The 21,404-nt window shown below is 54.0% G+C and overlaps 2 protein-coding genes across 2 annotated transcripts in view; both read left to right on the forward strand.

Moving 5' to 3' along the window:
- Positions 1 to 21,404, forward strand: part of COMMD7 (COMM domain containing 7) — a 911,502-nt gene that overhangs the window by 196,398 nt on the left and 693,700 nt on the right. The window lies entirely within an intron of this gene.
- NOL4L (nucleolar protein 4 like) overlaps positions 1 to 21,404 on the forward strand; it is a 139,822-nt gene that overhangs the window by 45,120 nt on the left and 73,298 nt on the right. The window contains exons 2-3 of the mRNA XM_049779183.1: positions 11,135 to 11,290; positions 17,045 to 17,156. Of these exons, the coding sequence (XP_049635140.1) occupies positions 11,135 to 11,290; positions 17,045 to 17,156 (268 nt within the window). The remainder of the gene's footprint in view (positions 1 to 11,134; positions 11,291 to 17,044; positions 17,157 to 21,404) is intronic.

Consider the following 21,404-nt stretch of genomic DNA (forward strand, 5'->3'; position numbering starts at 1 on the left):
CTCCTCTCCTTGCCTCTTTGCTCTCTGGCCTCGATGGACTGGGAAGTGAGAGGAGTTGCCGTAGAATCCTTCCCAAGTGCCTCACCCTCCACCCCAGGAGGTGTGACAGGAGGGTGCCTGGGAGGTTGGCAAGCATGCGAGATATGCCAATGGTTTTAGGTGTTAGGCTTAAGGACTCATTCCTGGGCTGGAGAGATAGCATGAAGTAGGGTGTTTGCCTTGCATGCAGAAGGATGGTGGTTCGAATCCCGGCATGCCATATGGTCCCCCAAGCCTGCCAGGAGTGATTTCTGAGCATAGAGCCAGGAGTAGCTCCTGAGTGCTGCCAGGTGTGTGACCAAAAAACAAACAAACAAAATAATAAAAATACTCAGTCTTCTGCTGAAAAGAGCCCTGGTCCAAGGTGATTCCAGTGCTAGGGCAGTACGTCAGTGGCCCTCAGATTGTCCCGTGAATCCTGGGGCGGGGTTGGCACAGTCCTGATTTCCTGGGCTCTATATTTGTGACTGCAGATGAGTCACAGCAGCTCTCAGTCCTCAGCACCCTCCCTCTGTAAAAATGGGGCTAATAAACCTCCCAGATCTCCTGGGAAAGAAAAAGGAGGTACCCACGGAGTGCACCACCAGATCTGGGATGCCAGCCACCAGTGCGATTGTTTTGTCTCCCTGAACGGTTGGGAACCCCGCCCCCAACCCCCTAGAGCACCCACCCACCCCCAGCTCTAACGGATGCGGATGCGATGGGGAGGCGCCTTGGCTGGTAGTTAAATGGTTCTCCGGACCGGACCGGAGTTGTAGGAGTGTGCCAGACCGGGCCTGGCCACACCCCGCCGCGCGTCTTGGGCAAGGGGCACCTACAGGGGTGCCACCTGCGGAGGAGGGGGGGCTGTGAGGATGATACTGGTCGGGCTTGGCACTGCGCCTGGCACATAGCGGGTGCTCCCCAGAGGAGGAGAGCCGGCCCGGTCGATCGCTCGCGCGCACGGTCCCGCCCCGCACAAAGGACGGACAGGTGGGCCTTGGCCCAGGAGGGCGGGCGGGCGCGGGGCAGGTGCGCGGGGTGCCCGGAGGCGGGGACGGCGGGCGCGCGCAGCAGCAGGTGCGTGCGGGGTGGGCGGGGTGTGCAGGTGATCGGGCGCGTGCCCGGCCCCCCAGTACCTCGTTGCAGAGCGTCCCTGCGTCTTGAACGCCTTCCTCTCCATCTAGGAGCCCCCCCACCTCCCCACCCATCCACCCACCCACCCACCCAACCCAGCCGGGCTGCAGCCGCCCAGCCGTCCGTCCCCCCTGCACTGACAGCTGGTATCTAATTACTGTGTGAGAATGGAAAGTCAGGCTGTCCCAGCTCCGGGGAGAGGGGATTAACGTCTCCCGCAGAATCCACTTCCTCGGGTGGGTTGCCATGGTTACTCTCATTACCTGCCTGCCCGCGAGGAGAGGAGCCCGCGCGGCTCGAGCCGCTCCAGCAGGCCCTCGGAACCCGGGCACGCGCGGCCCGGCCCCGCACCGCACCGCCCCGCACCGCCCCGCCGAGGCGCACGCGCCTGCGCCGTGGGGGGAAAGCGCCCCGTCGCTGTCAGTGGCGCGCGCGGCCCGGCCCGGCCCGGCCCGCCCCGCCCCGGAGCGCAGCGCGCTGTCAACTGTCATTAGCGCGCGGGCCGCTCCCTCCCCTCCCCGGCCCGGGGTGGGGCCCGCACCTGGGGCCCCCCCAGCTCGTTAGCGCGCCCCGGCTGCCCCCGAGGGGACCCGCTCGGCTCGCGGGGCCTACTGGGCTCCGGGCCGCCCTCCTCCTGCCTGGAACCTTCCCTCCGCCACCCACCCGCGGCCTTAACGAAACCCCCAATTCTGCGCCTCGGCAGCACCCCCGGGGAGGCGGAGCCCCAGAGTCTCGGAGAGCACCCCTCTTGTATGTAGGGTTGACAGCCGTTTCCTCCTGGGTGTCTCCTCCAAGGCGGATGCTTATTGACGCAGCTTTCTCATGGTGAAAACCATTGTGCACAGTATGTGTCCTCTCTTCTGCACACGTTGGAAACTGAAGCCCAGGCCCCTCTAGGTCTGGGTCAGGGTCGGGGCAGGATGGTCATCTGGCTGTGGCGTTACTCCTGGAGCTCCTGCATCCTCTCCCTGACTTCGACTTCTGGCAGAATCCATCCTGGAAGCTGGACTTGAATTGGTCCTAGGTCCTGCACCCCCACAAATGCCTGGCTGTTCCCCACCCTCTAAGCCCTTGAGCTCTGATTATGGGCTTCCTCCTTCCAAAAGAGGCACGCTGTCCAGTGCACCCCCTCTGTCTTGATACCTTTCCCCCTCTGTCCAGACACAGATATCCCAGTTAGCATTCCACCTCACCAACCCAGAAAATGGGGAAAGAAATATTCAGAACAGTTTGACAGCAATGGCATCCCTCAAAGGGGACACTGCCATGTGGAGGCTGATCCCTGGCACTTTCCTCTGTTGCTCCGGGGTTTTGTTTTTGGTCCCTCGCATGATTTGAAAGAAGATGGAGACTCAGCGAAGCAGAAAGAAGGTCTTGGAGTATGGCAGGCCCAGTCCAGATGGCAGGTGTGACTAGGTGGCAGCTCTGTGCTCATAATTGGGGACTGTGCAGTTGGAGGAGAGGCAGGTGCCACTGTGCCTTGTTTGTGTGGAGGGCGGGCCTGTATCTCTCTGCCCTAACCTGACCTCAAGATCTTCACACAACAATGAGCCCTAAAATTCAGTGGTTGAAACTTTATGGTAGAGAGTTTTGGCTGGTGTCTGGTCCATAGGAAGTAGCGTGCATCGGTGAGAAAAATGCAAATACTGACTTTGTCTCATTAGAGCAATAATCTCCCCTAACCCATCTGATCATCCTTTCCAGTGTGTGATAGGCTGCTCTTAGGGACTCAGAAATCTCTGGATGTGTAGGTGGTGGTCATCTCTCCGGTTTGCTGTTTGTTTTGTTCTTAGTCTTGAGGGGTTTGAAAAAGTCCCCTTTGTTGCTTTCCTTTCCCTTGGAGTTCCCACTCCTTCCCCCAGTTTTCTTCCACCCTTTCCAGAAGTTGGAGCGAAATTTTGGTAGGAAGTCCCAAAACCGTGACCATCACTGCCAGAACCCCAGTCTTGGCTAATTGTATTTAGTGTGACTGGGAGGACAGACGAGGAGCACAGTCCCAGAGCAGCCTGCTGCTAATGGACAGGAGCTTTTGCTTATAATCTCAGCCACTTAACTGGTAGACCTGGATGAGATGGAGGGGCTGTCTCACATTTGCCTGTGTAATCAGCCCCCTGAAGTTTTGTGCTCCCACTCAAGTGGGAACCAAAGGTGTGTTTCCCCAGGAGGTTGGGAGGGGGAAAACATAGGGTTCTGCAGATGCTTGTCCACTCTGCCAAAAATCGTATTGGGTTTTTTGTTTGTTTGTTTGTTTGTTTTTGTAGGACCTCTTGGCTGTGCATTCAGGGATCATATAGGTGCAGGGGATCAAATCCAAGTTGGTAGTACAAGACAAATGCCCTTTCCACTGTACTATCGCTTCACCCCCTCTCATTATTATCATCATTTGGGGGGGGGGTTGGGGAGCCATACCCAGTCGGTCAGAGGTTATACCTGGCTCTGCACTCGGGAATTATTTCTGGTAGTGCTTGAGGAACCAAATGGGATGCCACAGATCAAACTACCTGGGTCAGCTGCATGAAAGGCAGATACCCTACCCACTGTACTATCACTCCCACCCCACCTCTTGTCAAGGGCTAATGATGAGATGCTGTAAAAAGAGCACATCCAAAGAATATGCTCTGGCTTTTCTTTTTCTACTGTTGGAACTCAGTTGCGAAACCCCGCCCCTCCCCTCTTCAGCATCATCCCTTTCCCTGCTGCAGCTTCATTATTGCTGGGAAGTACCCACTGCTGAGAGAGTGGTGGAGGGGTATACTAAATGGCACCCTGGGGACCTGCAATGGTGAGCCCACCTTGATCCATGCACCTTAGCCCAGAGAGTGAGGAAACAGGCAGAATTCAATGGGGTTCAGAGCCTCCTACGAGGCATGTCTTCTGGCACCAGTTAGGAAGGCCACCCAGGAGCCTGCCTAATGGCCCTGATGGAGCATGCACCCTGGTGCTGAGCATTCAGAGCATGGGAGGAGATGGAGGGAGCCAGACAGGCCTGCCGAGGGGTGACCTGCTTAAGTATAAATTCACTGTGCCGGAAAGGACTTCCAAGTCTGATCGGGACGAGGGGCGCACCTGCCCTTTCTGTCACATAATCCCTAGTAAGTATCTGGGCAAGTGTGTTGAATTTATACTAATGTTGCCCAATAGCACTCCTTTGTTCCCACCATTAGAAAAATTGGCCTTCATTGAAGAAGAAAATTTTAATATATCAAGCCTAGAAGTACAGAGCATGTCTATATTTAATGAGCTAAAGCCAGATTCCCTACAAGTTACCTCTCTCTCTCTCTCTCTCTCTCTCTCTCTCTCTCTCTCTCTCTCTCTCTCTCTCACTCTCTCTCTCTCATGGAGATATTCTAATCAGGAGTTCTCAAAATCTCCCATGCATCACACTCATCTGGGGGTGGGGGCCCATTAAAACCCCGGTAGGCCTGCCGGACCAGAGAACACTTATTACTTACAAGTTCCCCAGGCAATACCTGGTCTGTGGTCCAGAGACCATCATGCATCAGGGCTGCTCCAAATAGTCTGAATAATGATTCTTTTTTGTTTGTTTGTTTGTTTTTGTTTTGGGGCCACACCCAGTGATGCTCAGGGGTTACTCCTGGCTATGCGCTCAGAAATCGCTCCTGGCTTTGGGGGACCATAGGGCTGGGGATTGAACCCAGGGCCATCGCAGTCAGCCGCATGCAAGGCAAACAGCCTACCTCTGCACTGTAGCTCTGGCCTCATGAATAATTATTCCTAAATAAGCAGTATTTGGGTGAATGAGTCTTTCCTCATGGAATCTGGCTTCCAACTGAACTTTCAGGAAGACTGTGCCCCTGGTGAGACTCAGTAGGGCTATGAATCTTTAAAAACTGCTGTATCTAGTTTTGTTGGTCTGGGTCTGGCCGACTTTGGGAGTTGGCTGGTTCCCGGGAATGGAGTGTGTTGCCATGGCAATAGTCTTCTCCAGGCGGGAAGGCCCCTGAGGTCAGTCGTGCACAGCTGACCACATGTTTTCATGGGGTTTCCCAGGGGAGTGCTGTGGGGTTCCATTCCATCACTCCTGGCTGGCACCCCCAGGATGCTGGGCACAGTCCAGAAGCTCCAGGCCCTCTGGTTCTGCAGCCTAGATACAAAGTGAGCATCTTTTGTCAGTTCAGGGCCCAGCATGCTTAGGGCAATGGAGCAGATTAAGCTAATTTGGGTACAAAGCAGAAGTGGTTGGCAAGGACACCTCTGGGCTTGGGGGAAGGTGTTTTCCTCTCCTTTAATTAGCAGCCTCTGGTCTCACTGTGCCTAGATCTCAGTGAAGAGAGGCCAGCCTCTACCATATCTGGGAGCAAGGTAATACCTGTATGGATGCAGGACAGAGCAAGGCAGCATTGGTTCTGGGCAGATGACTACCTCGGGAACCCTTTGTTCTCTTCCTTGGGTTGTTCTTGAAGGCCACACAGATATCCTGGCATTCCTCCCTGAGGGTGCAGCACAGCCAGTGTCCAGATGGACATAACTCCCTGGAGGACAATTTAAGGTGTGGCCCTGCAGACCAGGTGAATACTGGTGACTACTGCAACCCTCTTCTGGCCTGGTGCCCTCTGCAGGGAGCCAGGTGACATCAGCACCCAGACTTCAACCTGAAGGGTAAGGTGGGTGGTGGTGGTTTTGCAGTTTATTCTTTTTTTTTGGCAGGGGGTGTTTGGGCCACACCCAGCAGTGCTCAGGGATTAGTCCTGGCTATCTGCTCAGAAATAGCTCCTGGCAGGCACGGGGAACCATATGGCATGCCGGGATTCGAACCAACCACCTTAAGTCCTGGATGGGTCCTGTGCTATCTCTCCGGCCCCTTGCAGTTTATTCTTAAAGAAGAAGCTCCAGAAAAGGCCCCCCAGGGCAGGCGAGGTGGCACTAGAGGTAAGGTGTCTGCCTTGCAAGCGCTAGCCAAGGAAAGATCGCGACCGTGGTTTGATTCCCGGTGTCCCATATGGTCCCCCCAAGCAAGGGGCGATTTCTGAGCGCTTAGCCAGGAACCCCTGAGTATCAAAGGGGTGTGTCCCGAAAAACCAAAAAAAAAAAATGGGGCCGGAGAGATAGCATGGAGGTAAGGCCTTTGCCTTTCATGCAGAAGGTCATCAGTTCAAATCCCGGCGTCCCATATGGTCCCCCGTGCCTGCCAGGAGCAATTTCTGAGCATGGAGCCAGGAATAACCCCTGAGCACTACCGGGTGTGACCCAAAAACCACAAAAAAAAAAAAAAAAAAAAAAAAGAAAGAAAGAAAAGAAAAGAAAAGAAAAGGCCCCCTATGTAGTGTTTCTCTGGAATAATTTGATGGACCTTTTGGGGGGCTGTGGAGGCACATACCCAGCTGACTCTGCACTCAGGAATCATACCTGGCTATGTTTGCAGGACTGTATGGAGTACTAGGGATCAAAACCAGGTTTTGGCCGCATGCCAGGCTAATGTCCTTACCCACTGCACTATCACTCAGGTTCCTTTTGGGACCATTGTTTTTTGAGATACAAAGCTGTGGGTTACCAGTGTCTGCCTGTGACTAGAGGTGAGAAGCTGGACAGAGGCAGGCCAAGCACTGGGGAGTAAGTTTTGCTGTTTAATCAAGTTGATGGGCTAAAGAGCATTCCAAGTGTGTGTGGAATCCCAGGACATAAGAAAATGATATCTTCTGAGGGTGAAGATTGCCAACAAAGGAAAGGGTGCATGTTGTATAGGCAATGGGCATAGATTTCTATATGGAAAATGTCCAAATTCAGTGGGTCTGTGTTTTTCTCGTTTGGGGGCTATACCTGGGGGTGCTCAGAACTTGGGGAATGCTCCTACAGAACTAGGAATTGAGCCATGCAAAGCCTGTACTTGACCCATTGGACTATCTCCCAAGTTCAAACTCAGTATATCTTAAAGGGAAAACAATTTTGTTTTTGGTTTTTGGGTCACACCCGGCAGTGCTCAGGGATCACTCCTGGCTCTGTGCTCAGAAATAGTCCTTGGCAGGCACGAGGGACCATATGGTATGCTGGGATTTGAACCACCTTCTATTCTGGGTCGACTGCATGCAAGGCAAACGCCCTACCACTTTGCTATCTCTCCGGCACCAGAGAAGAACAAAATTGATAAGCCTGTGTGTCTGATTCGAAACATTCAACTAGTACTTATTAGGCACATTTTATAGGTGAGAAAATTGAATTTTCAGAAGGTCAAGGACTCCCCAAGTTTGCTAAGGGTTGGAGGGGCACTTTCCTTCCCACCTACCCAAAACACTTTTCATCAATTTTTTTTGTTTTTTTTTTGGGGGGGGAGCCACACCCGGCGTTGCTCAGGGGTTACTCCTGGCTGTCTGCTCAGAAATAGCTCCTGGCAGGCATGGGGGACCATATGGGACACCGGAATTTGAACCAACCACCTTTGGTCCTGGATCGGCTGCTTGCAAGGCAAACACCGCTGTGCTATCTCTCCGGGCCCCAATTTTTATTATTTTCAATTTTTTATTTCTCTTCATTAAATGTTGTCATCATTCCCAGAAATAACTGTATTTGTCCTCAAACTTTTGCTTATTTGTTTCTGGGCCATACCCAGAGATGCTTGGAGCTTCTCCCCTTACTCTGTGCTTAGAGATCACTCCATGTAGTGCTGGGAATTGAACCAGGGTTGGTGACATGCAAGGGTCTGCACTGTATTTTCAGCCCTGAAACCATTTTTTGAGTAAAGAGGTTTATTCACTTTGAATCGATTAAACCCATCATTAAGCCACTAGATTCAGACCATCAAAATGTGGAACTACCAACCCCATCCTACTCTATCCAAATCTGTCTTTGGTTTTGTTTTGGAGCCACATCAGCTGTGCTCAGGGTTTTATCCTTACTCTGTGCTTAGGAATCATTCCTAGTGAGGCTTGAGGGAAATTTGTGGTGACAGGGATCTATCTAACCTGGGTTGGCCACTTGCAAGGCAAGTTCCTTAACCCCTGTACTATCTCTCTGGCCCAATGGTAAGACTTTTTTTTTTTTTCAACCAAAGATACACAGACACAAGCAAAATATACACAGATCATAAATAAACTGAACACTCCTGTATGACCAAGAAATAGAAACTTTGTTATACTTTCATTCTTAAGGGTCAGTTTGGTTTTTTTTTGTGTGTTTTTTTCCTCATGTACCTCTAGTTAGAAGTTGATTGTAATTGGCCTGTCATACTATTTTTTCTATCTGATTCTATCATGGCAATATTTCAAGATCCCCAAAATGTGGGGAAATTTATAAGTCAGCTAAAGAATGAGCTAGTCATATAGATGAGCCTTTCTGGACATCTAGAAATGGGTTGGGGTCTTCAGAGAGACCCCAAGAACCAGGTAACAAAGTCTCCTGAATTTATTTTTATTTTATTTTTGGGGAGGCCACACCCAGTGATGCTCAGGTGTTACTTCTGGCTATGCACTAGGAGGACCATATGGGATGCTGGGGATGGAACCAAGGTCCGTCCAGGTTCAGCCACGTACAAGGCAAGCACCCTACCACTACCTTATCACTCTGGCCCCTATGAATTTATTTTTAATTTGATTTTGCGTTTGGAGATACACCCGGCGATGCTCATGTACTCGTGTACTCTGTACTCTGTACTCCAGGATCACATCTGGTTGGACTCTGGGGACCATTTGGCATGCTGAGGATAGAATCTGGGTTGGTGGCATGTAAGGCAAGTGCTTTATCCTCTCTACTATCCCCCCAGCTTTAAGATTCCTGATTCATTGAATTTGGGGATAAGAGTTTGACCAGAATCTCACTGCCAGGACTGCCCCCAGGCATATTTACCATCATTGAAGTGGATTCCGACCTGGCAGAAAGTCTGTGACCCTGAGGGAGAGGAGACCTATGATGGGCCAGGGAAATCTCTAACAACATCACACTGCCCACCGTGGGGTTTGATCCTCCTAGTCTCATCTGCCATTATAACTGCCCATTGGTTCTCTGGTCCCCCAGGTTGGCCAGTCAGTATGTAGTTGGTAAGAACAGATCCAGATCTGGTGCTGGTGAGGTACTCCTTCTCCCACAAAGACCAAGTCTTTCAGTTTTGTTTTTGTTTCTGGGCCACACCCTGCAGTGCTCAGGGGTTTCTCCTGTAGGTCTCCAAGGACCTTCTGGGATGCTGGGAATGGCACGCTGGTTGGCCTGGAGCAAGGCAAATGTACTACCCACTGTACTGTCCTTAACATGTACTATCCTTAAGACAAGTCTTAAGACAGCTCTGCCCCTTCCCTCGCCCACAGACCAGAGGCTGGGGTCCTGACCTCAACTCCCACCTCTGCTGTCCAACCTGGTTGCAGCAGAAGCAGCAGAAGTAGCAGCAGCAGCAGCTGCTTGTTGAGACTGGCAGATGGCTGTGAGGAGTCTGCCTTTGTGGAGAGTTGGGGAGTGGCGAGACCTGATGCTGGGAACTGGGAATCTTGAAGATGGGGCACCAGCCCTGGGCTTTTTAACTCTTTCGAATCATCCCTGTCCAACCTAGTCCTTCCCAAATGAGTTGGGATGGTCACCTCTCTTTGAGGACCCCATAGACACATCTTTGTAGCCCAGGAGAGGCAGGTTTCACCATGAATCCACATTTTTGAGCTCCAGAGCTGGAGACTGAGAGAAGCCAGATCACTTGAGATCACACTGAGGTCAGACATAGTTTGTTCACCCAGAGGAGGACTGGGTCTCTTCTGCCAGGCCTGGTCCCACTGATCAGCAGTTCTCTGGGTCGGTATGGTTTCTGGAGCCTGCTTGGCAGTCGGCCTTGCTGGTTCTGGGGGCCAGCTGGGGACAAATAGCTGGAACCTGGATCCTCAGAGGGCTGATGTTCTTGAGTGGAACCCTGTAAGACTTCCTTAGAGATTGGTCTTTGGGGCACGTTGGGAGAAAATCCTGCCTTCTCCCCAAATCCAGCCTCACCTCCCCTGCCCCTCTCTGCTTTTTCGCTTTTGATGTCCCCTCCCCAAGCTCTGCAGAAGAAGGCAGTGCTGGCTCGCCTGCAGGAGGGCAGCTGTGCATGTCTGCAGTTTGAGCTGGGTGCTTGGTCCCTGTGGAGAGACTTGGGGAGGCACCCCAGCCTCCTGCCTGGCATCTCCCCGCTTCCTCCCTGCCCTGCTGTCTGCTGAGCTGCACAGTAGAACAGCACAGTGTAGCAGGAGGAGAGCAGAGCTAATGGAGGAACCCCACCTCCACCCTGGCACCCCTCGACCGCGCCAGCTGACAGCACTCATGCCCGCTGGAGAAGAGGCTGGGGGGGTGGGAGGACCAGGGCCACCGCGAGTCCCTGCCACCTCCACGTGGCCTCGTGTCTGTTATTCTCCACACACAAAGAGCTGGGGAGCCCGCAGGGCCGGGGCTGGCGCTCAGCTGCCGGTGGGGAAGGGCCCTTCTGAAAGGCCAGGGCGGAGAGAGCAGTCGCCCAGGTGATGGGAGCCACTCTGCTCCCCGGGGACCCCAACCCGGACCACAGTGAAAGGTTAGAGCTAATTGGCGCGCTCCTGATGGGCCGCATCTATTTAGCACTCCCCCTCCCCAGGGACTCCCACCGTTGGGGTTGGCACAGCGTGTGATTCTGTGATTTGAGAGCTCCCCCCCCTCAAGTCTGGCACAATCTGTCTGAAATTGTGAACATGGGGCCTCTTCAGTGGCGGGTTCTGTGTGTGTTTTTTTTTAACGTGTGTGTTCGTAGTGATGGTGCTCTGCCCCTTAGCTCCCCCAGATTTCCCAGCAGTAGCTGCCTGTCTCCAGTGATTGCCCCAGACCCTCCCCAGGTTCCTCCTTTATTTTGGGAAAGGGCCCCTGCCATCCACCCAGCTCACCCCAATCTTTCAGACTCTGGGTTACTGGAGTTCTGGAGGCCCTGAAGGAGGGAGGTCAAGGAAGCAGCCTCTGTTCCCTCCCATGCCATCCCCTTCCCTCCCCTCCCATCAGACTCCCTTGCCGCCATCCCTGACACTAACACAGCCTGTCCACCCTGTCGCAGGGGGCAGATGGTCTGTCGGAGCCCGAGGGCGTCTCTCTGAAGCGGGTTGCTGTGGTGGAAGATTTCTTTGACATCATCTACTCGATGCATGTGGAGAGCTCAGCGGAGCCAGGCAAAGCCCCCAAGCACGCCGGGCAGAAGAAAACCTACAGAGCGGTGAGATTTCTGTCTCTTTGCCTCCGCTGGCAGCCCGGGGCCTTGGCAGAAGGCCACGGGCTCTGCACATGTTGGGCAGAGGGCGGGGCAGGGAGCTGAGGCGTGATGAAACAGCCTTTGGGGACCTGGGGTGGCAGGCACACCGGGCAAGGGCACCGCAGCTAGTGATGGCTCTAGGGGTGAGGGGGTGGATCCTGGGGTCCAAGCACAAAGAAGCAGGTTGAAGAGAAGAGTTGATGGGGCTGGTGAGGGACTGGAGCAAGAGGGACTTTCTCTTGCAGGCTCTGCTTCACTGACCCCTCCTAGCCCAGCCCCTCAAGTGTCTCCCCCCTCTTGTGCCCCTGGAAGCCTGCTCCGGGGCTGTGACTGGCGGGCAGGAGATGACTAGATGATGATAACTGTAGAACAATCCCTGCCATGGCATTCACCATGTGCCAGGCCTGTCCACAAGGCTTCCTCCATATGAGTGCCTTCGACCCCCTGAGTCCTCAGAAAGTCCAGACCAGGCCTTCCCCCAAGAGGAGTCCAAACCCCAAAATCCCTGACCTCTGTGCTCCGGAAGAGATCACTGGTCCATTGGGGTGGGAAGATCCAGAATAAAACCAAGCAAGGTACAAGAAACAAGAACATTTCCAAGACAAGCCTGGAGGAACAGGTGCCCTCAGGCATCCAGTAAAGGCAACCTCAGACCTCAAGGCTCCACCACGCTGAGCCCAGAGCAGGGGGCTGTCATAGAGAAGACGGAGGGAAGCTGAAATTATCAGCTTTGGATAGGCAGAAAGGAGGCAAATGACAGGCTCCTAAGAGGAGGGGAACATGTCCCACACTGATGAAAAAGATGTGGAGGTCTTTTCTAGGCCCACCCTTCATAACCACCCCCCAAGGGCTTATGCTCATGCTCTATGGCTATCTTAGGCAAGACTATCTCTGCAGCTCTGCTTGCCCTGGGCAGTCCTGTGACCCAGTAAGGGTCTCTGCCCAGGCAGAAAGAGAGGGAGCCCAGACATCTGGCTGAGATTCCCTAAGTACCATCAGCCCATATTCTGATGCATTGCTTTGTCCCAGCTTTCTCTGGTACCAAGTCTCTACCTGTCATCCACCCACCTCTACCCCATGTTCTTGATCCAAGATAGCCTTGAACCACAGTAAAAGTACAGGTGGCCCCCACAGGCCTGTAATCACCCCACATGGCCTGTCTGACTCTTTTAATCCAACACTTCGTTTTTCTGTGACTTTGTCCTAAACGAGTCTTGAGGATGTGCCAGGGCCAAAGAGCAGCAAAGGAAGCAAGAGAGGAAGGAGAGAACAGTATCATCTGCCTCCACTCCTCTGACTCATTGGCACTGACATTCTGGGAACATGGCTCAAGGCTACTTGTACCAGAGGGTCACAGAGAAGAGACCCCTCAGGTGGGAGGAAGCCCACCTGGGCCCCTTGGTGCAAAGATCCTATGCATTTTATCAATACTGAATTGGCCAGCCCTGTGCCTGACTCTGGGCTCAGCTCTGCCCCAGCACTGGCTTTCCCAGCCATCCTGAGCGTAATGGCTACAGGCCATATTCCCATTCCACAGATGAGGAGACAGAGGCTCAGAGTGGCAGAAGTGGCCTTGAGGTTCCTCAGCCAGTGTTCAGGGCAATGCAACTGGTCCCAGGCCCTACTGCCTCTTGTAAACCTCCCGTGGGACTTAACTGCTTCTCGGGTGCATGGGTGGGGCCAGCCTCACTGGATGTCTCCCCTTCTCTGCTCCCAGCCTCCCCAGAGTGGGTGCTCTTGAAGATTGCAAATAGTGGTGCTCTGCAGTTTCTATGCCATGGAAATGGGAGGGCTGTTCCTGCCTCAGCTTCACTGCCACTGCAGCCCTGAGCCAGGCGCTTTGCTCTGTACTTCCTGGCTGCTCGTCCATATGCCCGCCGCGTGCCCCACTTCCCGCTGCTTGGCCTGGAGCTGGCACATGACTGGCAGCATGCCAGCTGGGCTGTGCACAGAACTGGAATTTCAGCAGCAGGGCCAAGACTGAGTGGAGCAGGCCAGGGCCCTCCTGCAGAGGGTGTGAGGCCAAGGGGGCCACCACCCCGCCCTCCTCCTGCACCTCTTCTCCTTTTCCCTCCTCTTCCCATCTGCCACCCTTCTCCTGCCACCCTTCTCCATTTGTGAAGGAGCAGGGGGTGGTGCCTGGATGCTTTTGTCCCCTCTTTTATCTGCTCCCATTTTCCTCCACCCAGACCTAGCTCTACCATCTACCCTTCTCCCCGTGACTGTGGAGAGAGCCCAAAAAAGCCAACCTGGTTTTGCTCCAGGGTTTGCTCCAGGTCTTTAGCTGAGGTACTCTTGGCCCTACCTCTCTGTCTTTCCTGTCTCCTGAACTACCAGCCCATCTAGGCACTACACACTTCACAGGTTCTTACAGGCTTTAGGGGTCTGGTGAAATGGAGGTACAAGAAGAAAAACAAGGGAGCACATTCCTCACTTGAAATAAGACATTTCTAGTCCCTTTCCTGGTGGCTCAGCTCACTAGCTCTCTAAAATGGGGACACACGGGCAGGGGGGGCAGGTCCTAAATCCATCTGATGCAGGTGAATCTGAGGTTGAGGTTCCCGGGTGGTGCTGTCAGTGCCTGGATCCGGTGTGCAGTCCCCTCCCAGGAGCCACCTTGAGGACTTGCTTGGGTGACTCTGTGGGTTTAGGCACCCATCTTTGAGGCTGCCCCGACTTCCTTCCTCTCTGCCAAGGCACTGGGAGGCACGATGGGGTTCCGGAGTCCGGATCTGGTGGCCCAGACCACTGTAGCATGGGGCCAGATGTGGTCAGCAGCTGCTCAGGGCCGAACGTGTGCTAATCCCTCCACAGGGCAGGAGGAGGAGCTTGTAAAGTGGCACAAATCCCCCCACCCAATTGGCTTCATCGGTCTTTGTCCAGCCTCTGAGTGAGGAGCAAAGAGGGGGCCTTGTGAGTCAGCCAGTCTGCAAATAGCCTCTGCTCTGAGGGTGAAATGGCTGGGCTCTTAGTGCCAGGAAGAAGGCCAAGGGCAGATTCATGAAAAGGCCCGGTCCAGGCAGGGGCATTCCACCATCACCCCAAAGCAAGGCAACTGAGGAATGCTGAGAGGGAAGAGGGGTCCTGGAGCATCTTTCCTTCCTCCCTGCAACCCCATCATGATCAGTCTCATACCTGTGGGTTTCTACATGGGGAACTGTTCCCAGAACCGCGTCTGAGGCTCTGAAACCCTTGGAGCCATTCATGTCCACAGTCCATGGGGACTGTCCTTGTTTTCACTCATCCCACAGCCTGCATGTCCCTGCAGATCACCGCAGGGTGCCCATTTCTCTTAGGAAAAAGCCAGGATGGGGAGCCTAGAGATGTTCACATCTGCTTCTGCCCCCAAATCCGGGGACACTTCCTCCATGTGTGTCCTTGCTACCGTTTAAGTCTGGCTGGTTCTGCAGGGTGCCTTAGCCAGACCTCAGACTGTCCTCTTCCCTTCTGTGGATCCCAGTCTCCCCTCATGTGCTCCCTCCCCAGCCTTTACTCCCAGAACCTGCAAGGCCAGGAGAGCTGTGGTCACACACCCACCTCACAGGGCCCTGTCTGGGCAGGGGCTAGGCCGGAAGAGCCTGCACTCTTTGGAGCAGCAGTCATGGGGTCCATCTTCAGCCCCCTAATTGCAGAGCTCAGTGGAGCTTCTGGTAGTTGTGTGGGGTCGTTCCCACTCCTGAATCTTCCTTGGACTGTGGTCCACCTCCCCCAAATCCACTCCTCAGCTCTTGGAGGCTAATAAGGGGGTGCTGGTCACCTGGGGAGCCTCTGGCCTGGTCAGCTGCAGCCCTCTGTGGGGTGTCTTCCCTCCTCACTCCTGCTGCCCTCCAAGCCCTGCCATTTCCTTCCTACAACTCACCTCTTTCATTTCTTCCACCCCCCTTCATTCTCTATCTTCAACGTCTCCAATTCCCTTTATCCCTCCCATCCCAACCCCTCCCACCCCACAGCCCCTCCTACTCATAACCCCCACCTGAAAACTCCTACCACCCCTTCCCACCATAGCCCCTCCCACCCAGATAACCCTGCCCACTATTAAACCCGTCCACCAAACACCTGTCACCCAGCACTTCTCATTTTCTAACCTCTCCCATACCCTAACCCCTTCTATGCCCCAACCCCTCTCACCACCCAGCCCCTCCCATCCCTCCTGACCTTCCTGCCCAAGAGGAACCTAAGGACCCTGAGACAAGCAGGCCTCTGGGACTGGGAAGAAGACGTCCCTTTTCATACCTGGCAGGGTATACCAAGTAGTTCCAGGTGAACGTTCCAGTTAGAGCGGGCTTGCCCATGTTCTTCACTTCCTGAGGAAGACAAGCCAGAATTTGGAAGGGTTTTTAGGTAGCTCTTTCAGGAGCTGGCTGCTCTACTCTAACAGAGGCTCCAATCAACCGAGAAATAACCATTCTTGACACCAGGATTACCTCTACAGTGGCAGCTACTACCCTGGCACCAACCAGCTGAGCCAGGAGCATGGCATGAGTCAGTCCTCAATCTGCCCACAGCCAGTCGAGACCCTGTTATAGGGCACCACCCCACATCCTGGCCGGTACAGAGGCCCCAGGCCCCTGCCCCAGGAGCCTACCACTTGCCATGAAGGAACAAGTCGCTTCTGCTCGTCCTACCCCAGCCCACCCCCTACGACGCACACAGCCAGCTCCAGTCCCTCTGCTGTCACTGTCAGTTGAGCCCTCAGCCCTCAGCCCTCTCTCTCTCTGCCTGCTTTCCCCGGGCAACTGTGTGTGGATGGGGAACACTGGGGTAATGCTGCCCCTTAGTGGAGAAGAGTGGGAGGGCCCAGATTCCCAGAAAAGGGAGAAAATTAGCAACCAAGCAGCTCACCCCACAGCCTCAGTCTCAGAGAACCTGAGAGCTCCAGCCGCCCCGGCCCCCCCCCCCCGACCCCCCGACCCCCACACCCACACCCCCCATCTACTCCCCGAAGGCAGCTAAACCCTCCCAGGGCCAAACCTCCCAGGGCTAAACCCACCCAGGTCCCAAAGCCAGAGGAGAGGGCTGGTGCTCTGGGCCCAGACTCTGGTTTTGGGTTTTCTCCTTCAGCTTTCTCTACCCTCCCTTTCTTTCTTTTCCTTTGTCTTTCCTGCCCTTAGCCCTTTCTCCTCTCTAGCTAGGGGGCCCTGCTGAGAACAGCTGGGAGCCTGGGCGACTTAGGGTTCTGGTGTAGCATGTGGCACTGACATCTGTGTCTCCCTTAGTTAGGTCAGGCGTTCTCACTTGGAATATGAAGGTCCTCATGTGTCCTTTCAAACACCACCATCCCTGGGACTTCTGCAGGAAAATGGCTGGGGGGTGGGGATAACAGGGCATTTTGTTCCCAGGCCCCACGGGGCTGGGAGATTTAGAAGCCGGGTTTCAGCTTATCCATCTCCAAGAGGGAAGATGGTTTCCTCCTGCCTGAAGCAGAGTTTGCTGGCTCATTTTACAGGATGAAACCATTTGCAAAGTATATTCCTTATGTCAAAAGAGGTTAAAGAGAATTTAAAGATGAGGGTCTGTGCCTTTTTAAAAATGCCTCGGCATGTACAAGTCTGAAAGCTCTTTCCACCCCAAGAGCAGAAGTGACTACCAGCTCTGGCTTCTGGAATTCCTCCTATCCTTCCTGCCACCACTGGCAACTTGGTTCTGTCCTTGGCAACTTGATGACCGGCTGGCCTCCTCATGGAGCCACATGACAAACCTGCCTCCTCTCGCCCACAGATCGCAGAGACCTATGCCTTCCTCCCACGAGAGGCTGTGACCCGATTTCTGATGAGCTGCACGGAATGTCAGAAGAGGATGCACTTTAACTCCAATGGCCTGGAGCCCAAAGGTAGGGGAGCTGTGGAAGGGTGGCCCCTGGATGCCTGCACCCCTGGCCGGCACAGACACCTCTACAACAGGCACCTCTAAAGGTCTTACAATCACCTCTACCCTGGATCAGTTCCAGTGTCTGGTGCTGCCCAGAGAGTCTCTTTGTGTGATGATGGTGGTGGTAGAGGGATATGTTTTTTAGGAGGAAAGAGCAATAGAACTGCAGGTAGGGTGCTTGCCTTGCATGGGGCTGACTTAGTTTCAATCTCCAGCATCCCATATGGTCCCAGAGCACCGCTCTTGGGTAATTTCTGGCTGCAGAACTAGGAGTAACCCCTGAGCACTGTTGGGTGTGGCCCATTCCTGCCCCCCCTCGGTTTCAACTTTCACTCAGAAACCAACGGTGCAGGTGCAGGAAAGGAAGATGGTCAATTGGCTGAGCTCATGTTTGCATGCCGGAGCTCCAGTTAGATCCCCAGCACTGTAGGGTATGGCTTAAAAAAAAAGAAAAGAAAAGGGGGGGGGCAGAGCGATGGCACAAGTGGTAGGGCGTCTGCCTTGCACACGCTAATCTAGGACAGACCGTGGTTCAATCCTCCAGTGTTGTTCCATATGGTCCCCCAAGCCAGGAGAGATTTCTGAGTGCATAGCCAGAAGTAACCCCTGAGCAAACAAAACAAAAAATATTGAATAAAGACTACTGAGCAGTCCCTCTACCCCTGGGCTGAAGAGAGTCAGCAAGTAGGACACTTGCCCCAGTATCAGCATATGATCCTCCAAACCCTGGAAAGAGTGATCCTCGAAGGATCAACCAGTGGGCAACCAACTCAGGTTTAATCCATGGCACCACAGAGGGTCCCATGAACCCGCCAGAATTGATCCCTGATCACAGAGCCAAGAGTAATCCTAAGAACAGCCAGCTGTGAACTCAAAACCCACCCCTCCCAAAGAGTGACACCTGAGCACAAAGCTGAGAGTAGCCCAACACCCCCCCCAAATACAATTATTCCCTCTGCTTTTCAAAGTCTAGGCTAGCCTCTTTCTCCACCCACCCCTAGGATCCTCATGAGAATGGCCCTTACACTCATCCTTTGGTCTTTTTGCTCTCTGATCCCACTGGAAAACTATAAAGAAACTATAAAGACAAGTAGGGGCATCCTGAGCCCTCCTCCCTGTGCCTATCACCAGGAGGGTCCAGCACTACCCCAACCAGGTCCTCCCTAAATGTAATTTCACACACACACACACACACACACACACACACACACACACAACACCAGGTCCTCCCTAAATGTAATTTCACACACACACACACACACACACACACACACACACACACACACACACACACACACCCCAGGACAGCTAAATGGATTGATTGGAATTTTAAATGCCCAGGGCGGGCCTGAAGAGTTCCATGAATGGAATGAACTTATTTATGCACTGGGAGTGGGAGGCTCCATCCCCTGTGCTTTGTGGTCCCCCTGTACCAGCTGGTATAGCCCCAAATCTCTCAAAAATAAATAAGGAAAAATAAAATACCCAGAGCACTTGGGATTGACTCAGGTTGGCCCCTCAGGCCTCTGTCCGTGTTGTCCAGCTCTGCCCAGTGGGAAATAGTCATATCCTCTGCTTTTTCCCACTCGACCCCCACTCTCAGCCTGAATCTCCCCAGAGGCTCCCCAGGGGTCTGCGGCCCATCTGGTCATGGGAGGCTTTGACATGGGGACACTACACTTGGCTGGTGTGCCGACCACAGTGCCCTGGGAAATGGTGCCCAAGTGGCACATTGATCTTGCTTCTGGGCTATTCCTGGGCTCACACCTGCAAAGGACTGAGGTCAGTGAGTGTTTTCCCCAAGGATGAGAACAGGCCAAAGGACTATGCTGGGCCTCTGGGCTGGTGCTAGAATCTCCTCCACCAAAGGAAGGAAGGGAAAGACCAGCCAGGAAGCCCAAGTGGGTGATGCTGAAGGAGTGAGAGCAGAGACCTTCAGCCCTGTAGCCTCACAGTGCCCCTGCCCCTGACAACACCTACCTCTGACTGCATTCAGACTGTCCTGCCAACAATGGCCATTAGGCGCTTTGGGGGGCACCAAAAACCCCCCTGGGATAGGAAGGAATCCAGCTTGAGCATTGGGTTTAGGGTTGGGGGAAGGGACAGTGCTGTGAGGCCAGGCTCAAATACCTTCTCAGCCACTCCTGAGTTCTGGCCAGCCATGCACCTTTTTTTTTTCTTTCTTTTTTTTGGTTTTTGGGCCACGCCTGGTGATGCTCAAGATTTACTCCTGGCTATGCTCTCAGAAATCGCTCTTGGCTCAGGGAGCCATATGGGACACCAGGGATGGAACCCAGGTTGTCCTGGGTCAGCCACATGCAAGCAAATGCCCTACCGCTGTGCTATTGCTCTGGCTCAGCCATGCACCATTTCATCTAAATCTCAGTTTCCTTGCCTGTGAAAGGGGGTTCACAGTGGCACCCAGTGGACAGGGCTAATGAGCATTCACACACACACACACACACACACACACACACACACAGTAGCTGACTCACTGTAACAGGAGGAAGCAGAGGATCACACACAGACTGGGTGGGTGGCTGTAGGGTGTGAACTGTGCTGCCCAGAGTATCTTACACCCGTCCCCCATGCCTTGCTCAGGGTTTGAGGTAGCAGAGGGGGCCAGGGCAGCATTCCTGCTTTCCCCACATTCCTGGGGTTCCCTGTCCCTGTGGTGCTGCCCCATCTCTCCACCCCCCATCAGCCTGTCCCCTCCTGTTCCGACTTCCTTGTTTCCATAGGAACAGGGGGTGGGTATCTGCTTCAGAGCTGCCTGCCTGGGGGAACAGAGTCGAGGCCAAGAGGGGCCAGGGAAGTGGGTTTCTCTGGGGTGTAGGCTGGCTCCATCTATCCTGCTCCTTTGCTCTCCCGCTGGAGTGAAGGACATTTCTCACCTCCCTCCCCCTCTTTGCCCAGCTTCCCCAGGTGACAGGGCTCCCTCCACCCCCTCAGCCCTGGCGGAAAGGTGCCAGTCAGGGCAGCAGCAGCCCATATCTTCTGTATCCTGCCCCCTTGGTGCCCCCAGCCTGGAAAAGGGGCGGGAGGAGAAGCAGGGAGGGAGGTGTTGAAGGAGAAGGGAGAGAATACACAGCAGGGAGCTGCCTAGAATATAAACCAGCTCGCAGGCATGTGCAGGATACACTGTTCAGAGCTTCTCCAGGGTCTTACTCAGAGCAGGCCCAGGGCAGCAAGGAGGGCCACACCTTGTGCCTCTGTCCCTTTTTCTATCAGTAGGAAGCTTCCCAGATAGAGAGGTGGAGGCTCCAGAAAGCAGGAGACAGTGCCCATGAAAGCCTGGGTTCAGGGCAGGCCTGGCATGGTTTCCTTGCTCCCAGCAAGTTCAGGGCCTGGGGAGGTTTTCCTGAGCATCCCCTGCTTGGAATCAGCTCCCCCAAAACCTAAGTGCCTCTTGCCTGTTTTATAGCTGACTGACAAAGGGAGGCTGGAAGGGGTGTGGCCACACATTCACTGGCTTGGTCAAGGGTCCCCTAGAAGAGGAACTCATTGTCTCACAAACAGCTTGAGGGACACTGGTGAAATAAGCCTCTTCTGTGGGGTACCTGGTACCCCTAACTCATAGAATTGCACCAGAAACAAGTTGCCAATACTCAAGGGGGGCTGTATGGAGAAATGTCTGTCTGTGATGTGCTCCCTGGGCGAGTAACCCATCGCCACAGCCTGTGAAAGTAAAAGAAAGGGGCCAGAGAGATAGCATGAAGGTAAGGCGTTTGCCTTTCATGCAGAAGGTCATTGGTTTGAATCCCGGCATCCCATATGGTCCCTGGAGCTTGCAAGAGTAATTTCTTTTTTTTTGTTTTGTTTTTGTTTTTGGGCCACACCTGGCAGTGCTCAGGGGTTACTCCTGGTTGTCTGCTCAGAAATAGCTCCTGGCAGGCACGGAGGACCATATGGGACACCGGGATTCGAACCAACCACCTTTGGTCCTGGATCGGCTGCTTGCAAGGCAAATGCCGCTGTGCTATCTCTCCGGGCCTGCCGAGAGTGATTTCTGAGCGTGGAGCCAGGAGTAACCCCTGAGCACTGCCGGGTGTGATCCAAAACCAAAAAAAAAAAGAAGAAAGTAAAAGGAAGAAGGGCTGAGTGATAATAGCGCAGGAAGGGCACTTGCCTTACATGCAGTTGACTCAGGTTTGAGCCAAGGCATATCACAGGGTCCCCTGAGCCCACCAGGATTTATCCCCTGAGCACA

Source organism: Suncus etruscus, chromosome 9 (assembly GCF_024139225.1).
Source record: "Suncus etruscus isolate mSunEtr1 chromosome 9, mSunEtr1.pri.cur, whole genome shotgun sequence".
NCBI lineage: Eukaryota > Metazoa > Chordata > Mammalia > Eulipotyphla > Soricidae > Suncus > Suncus etruscus.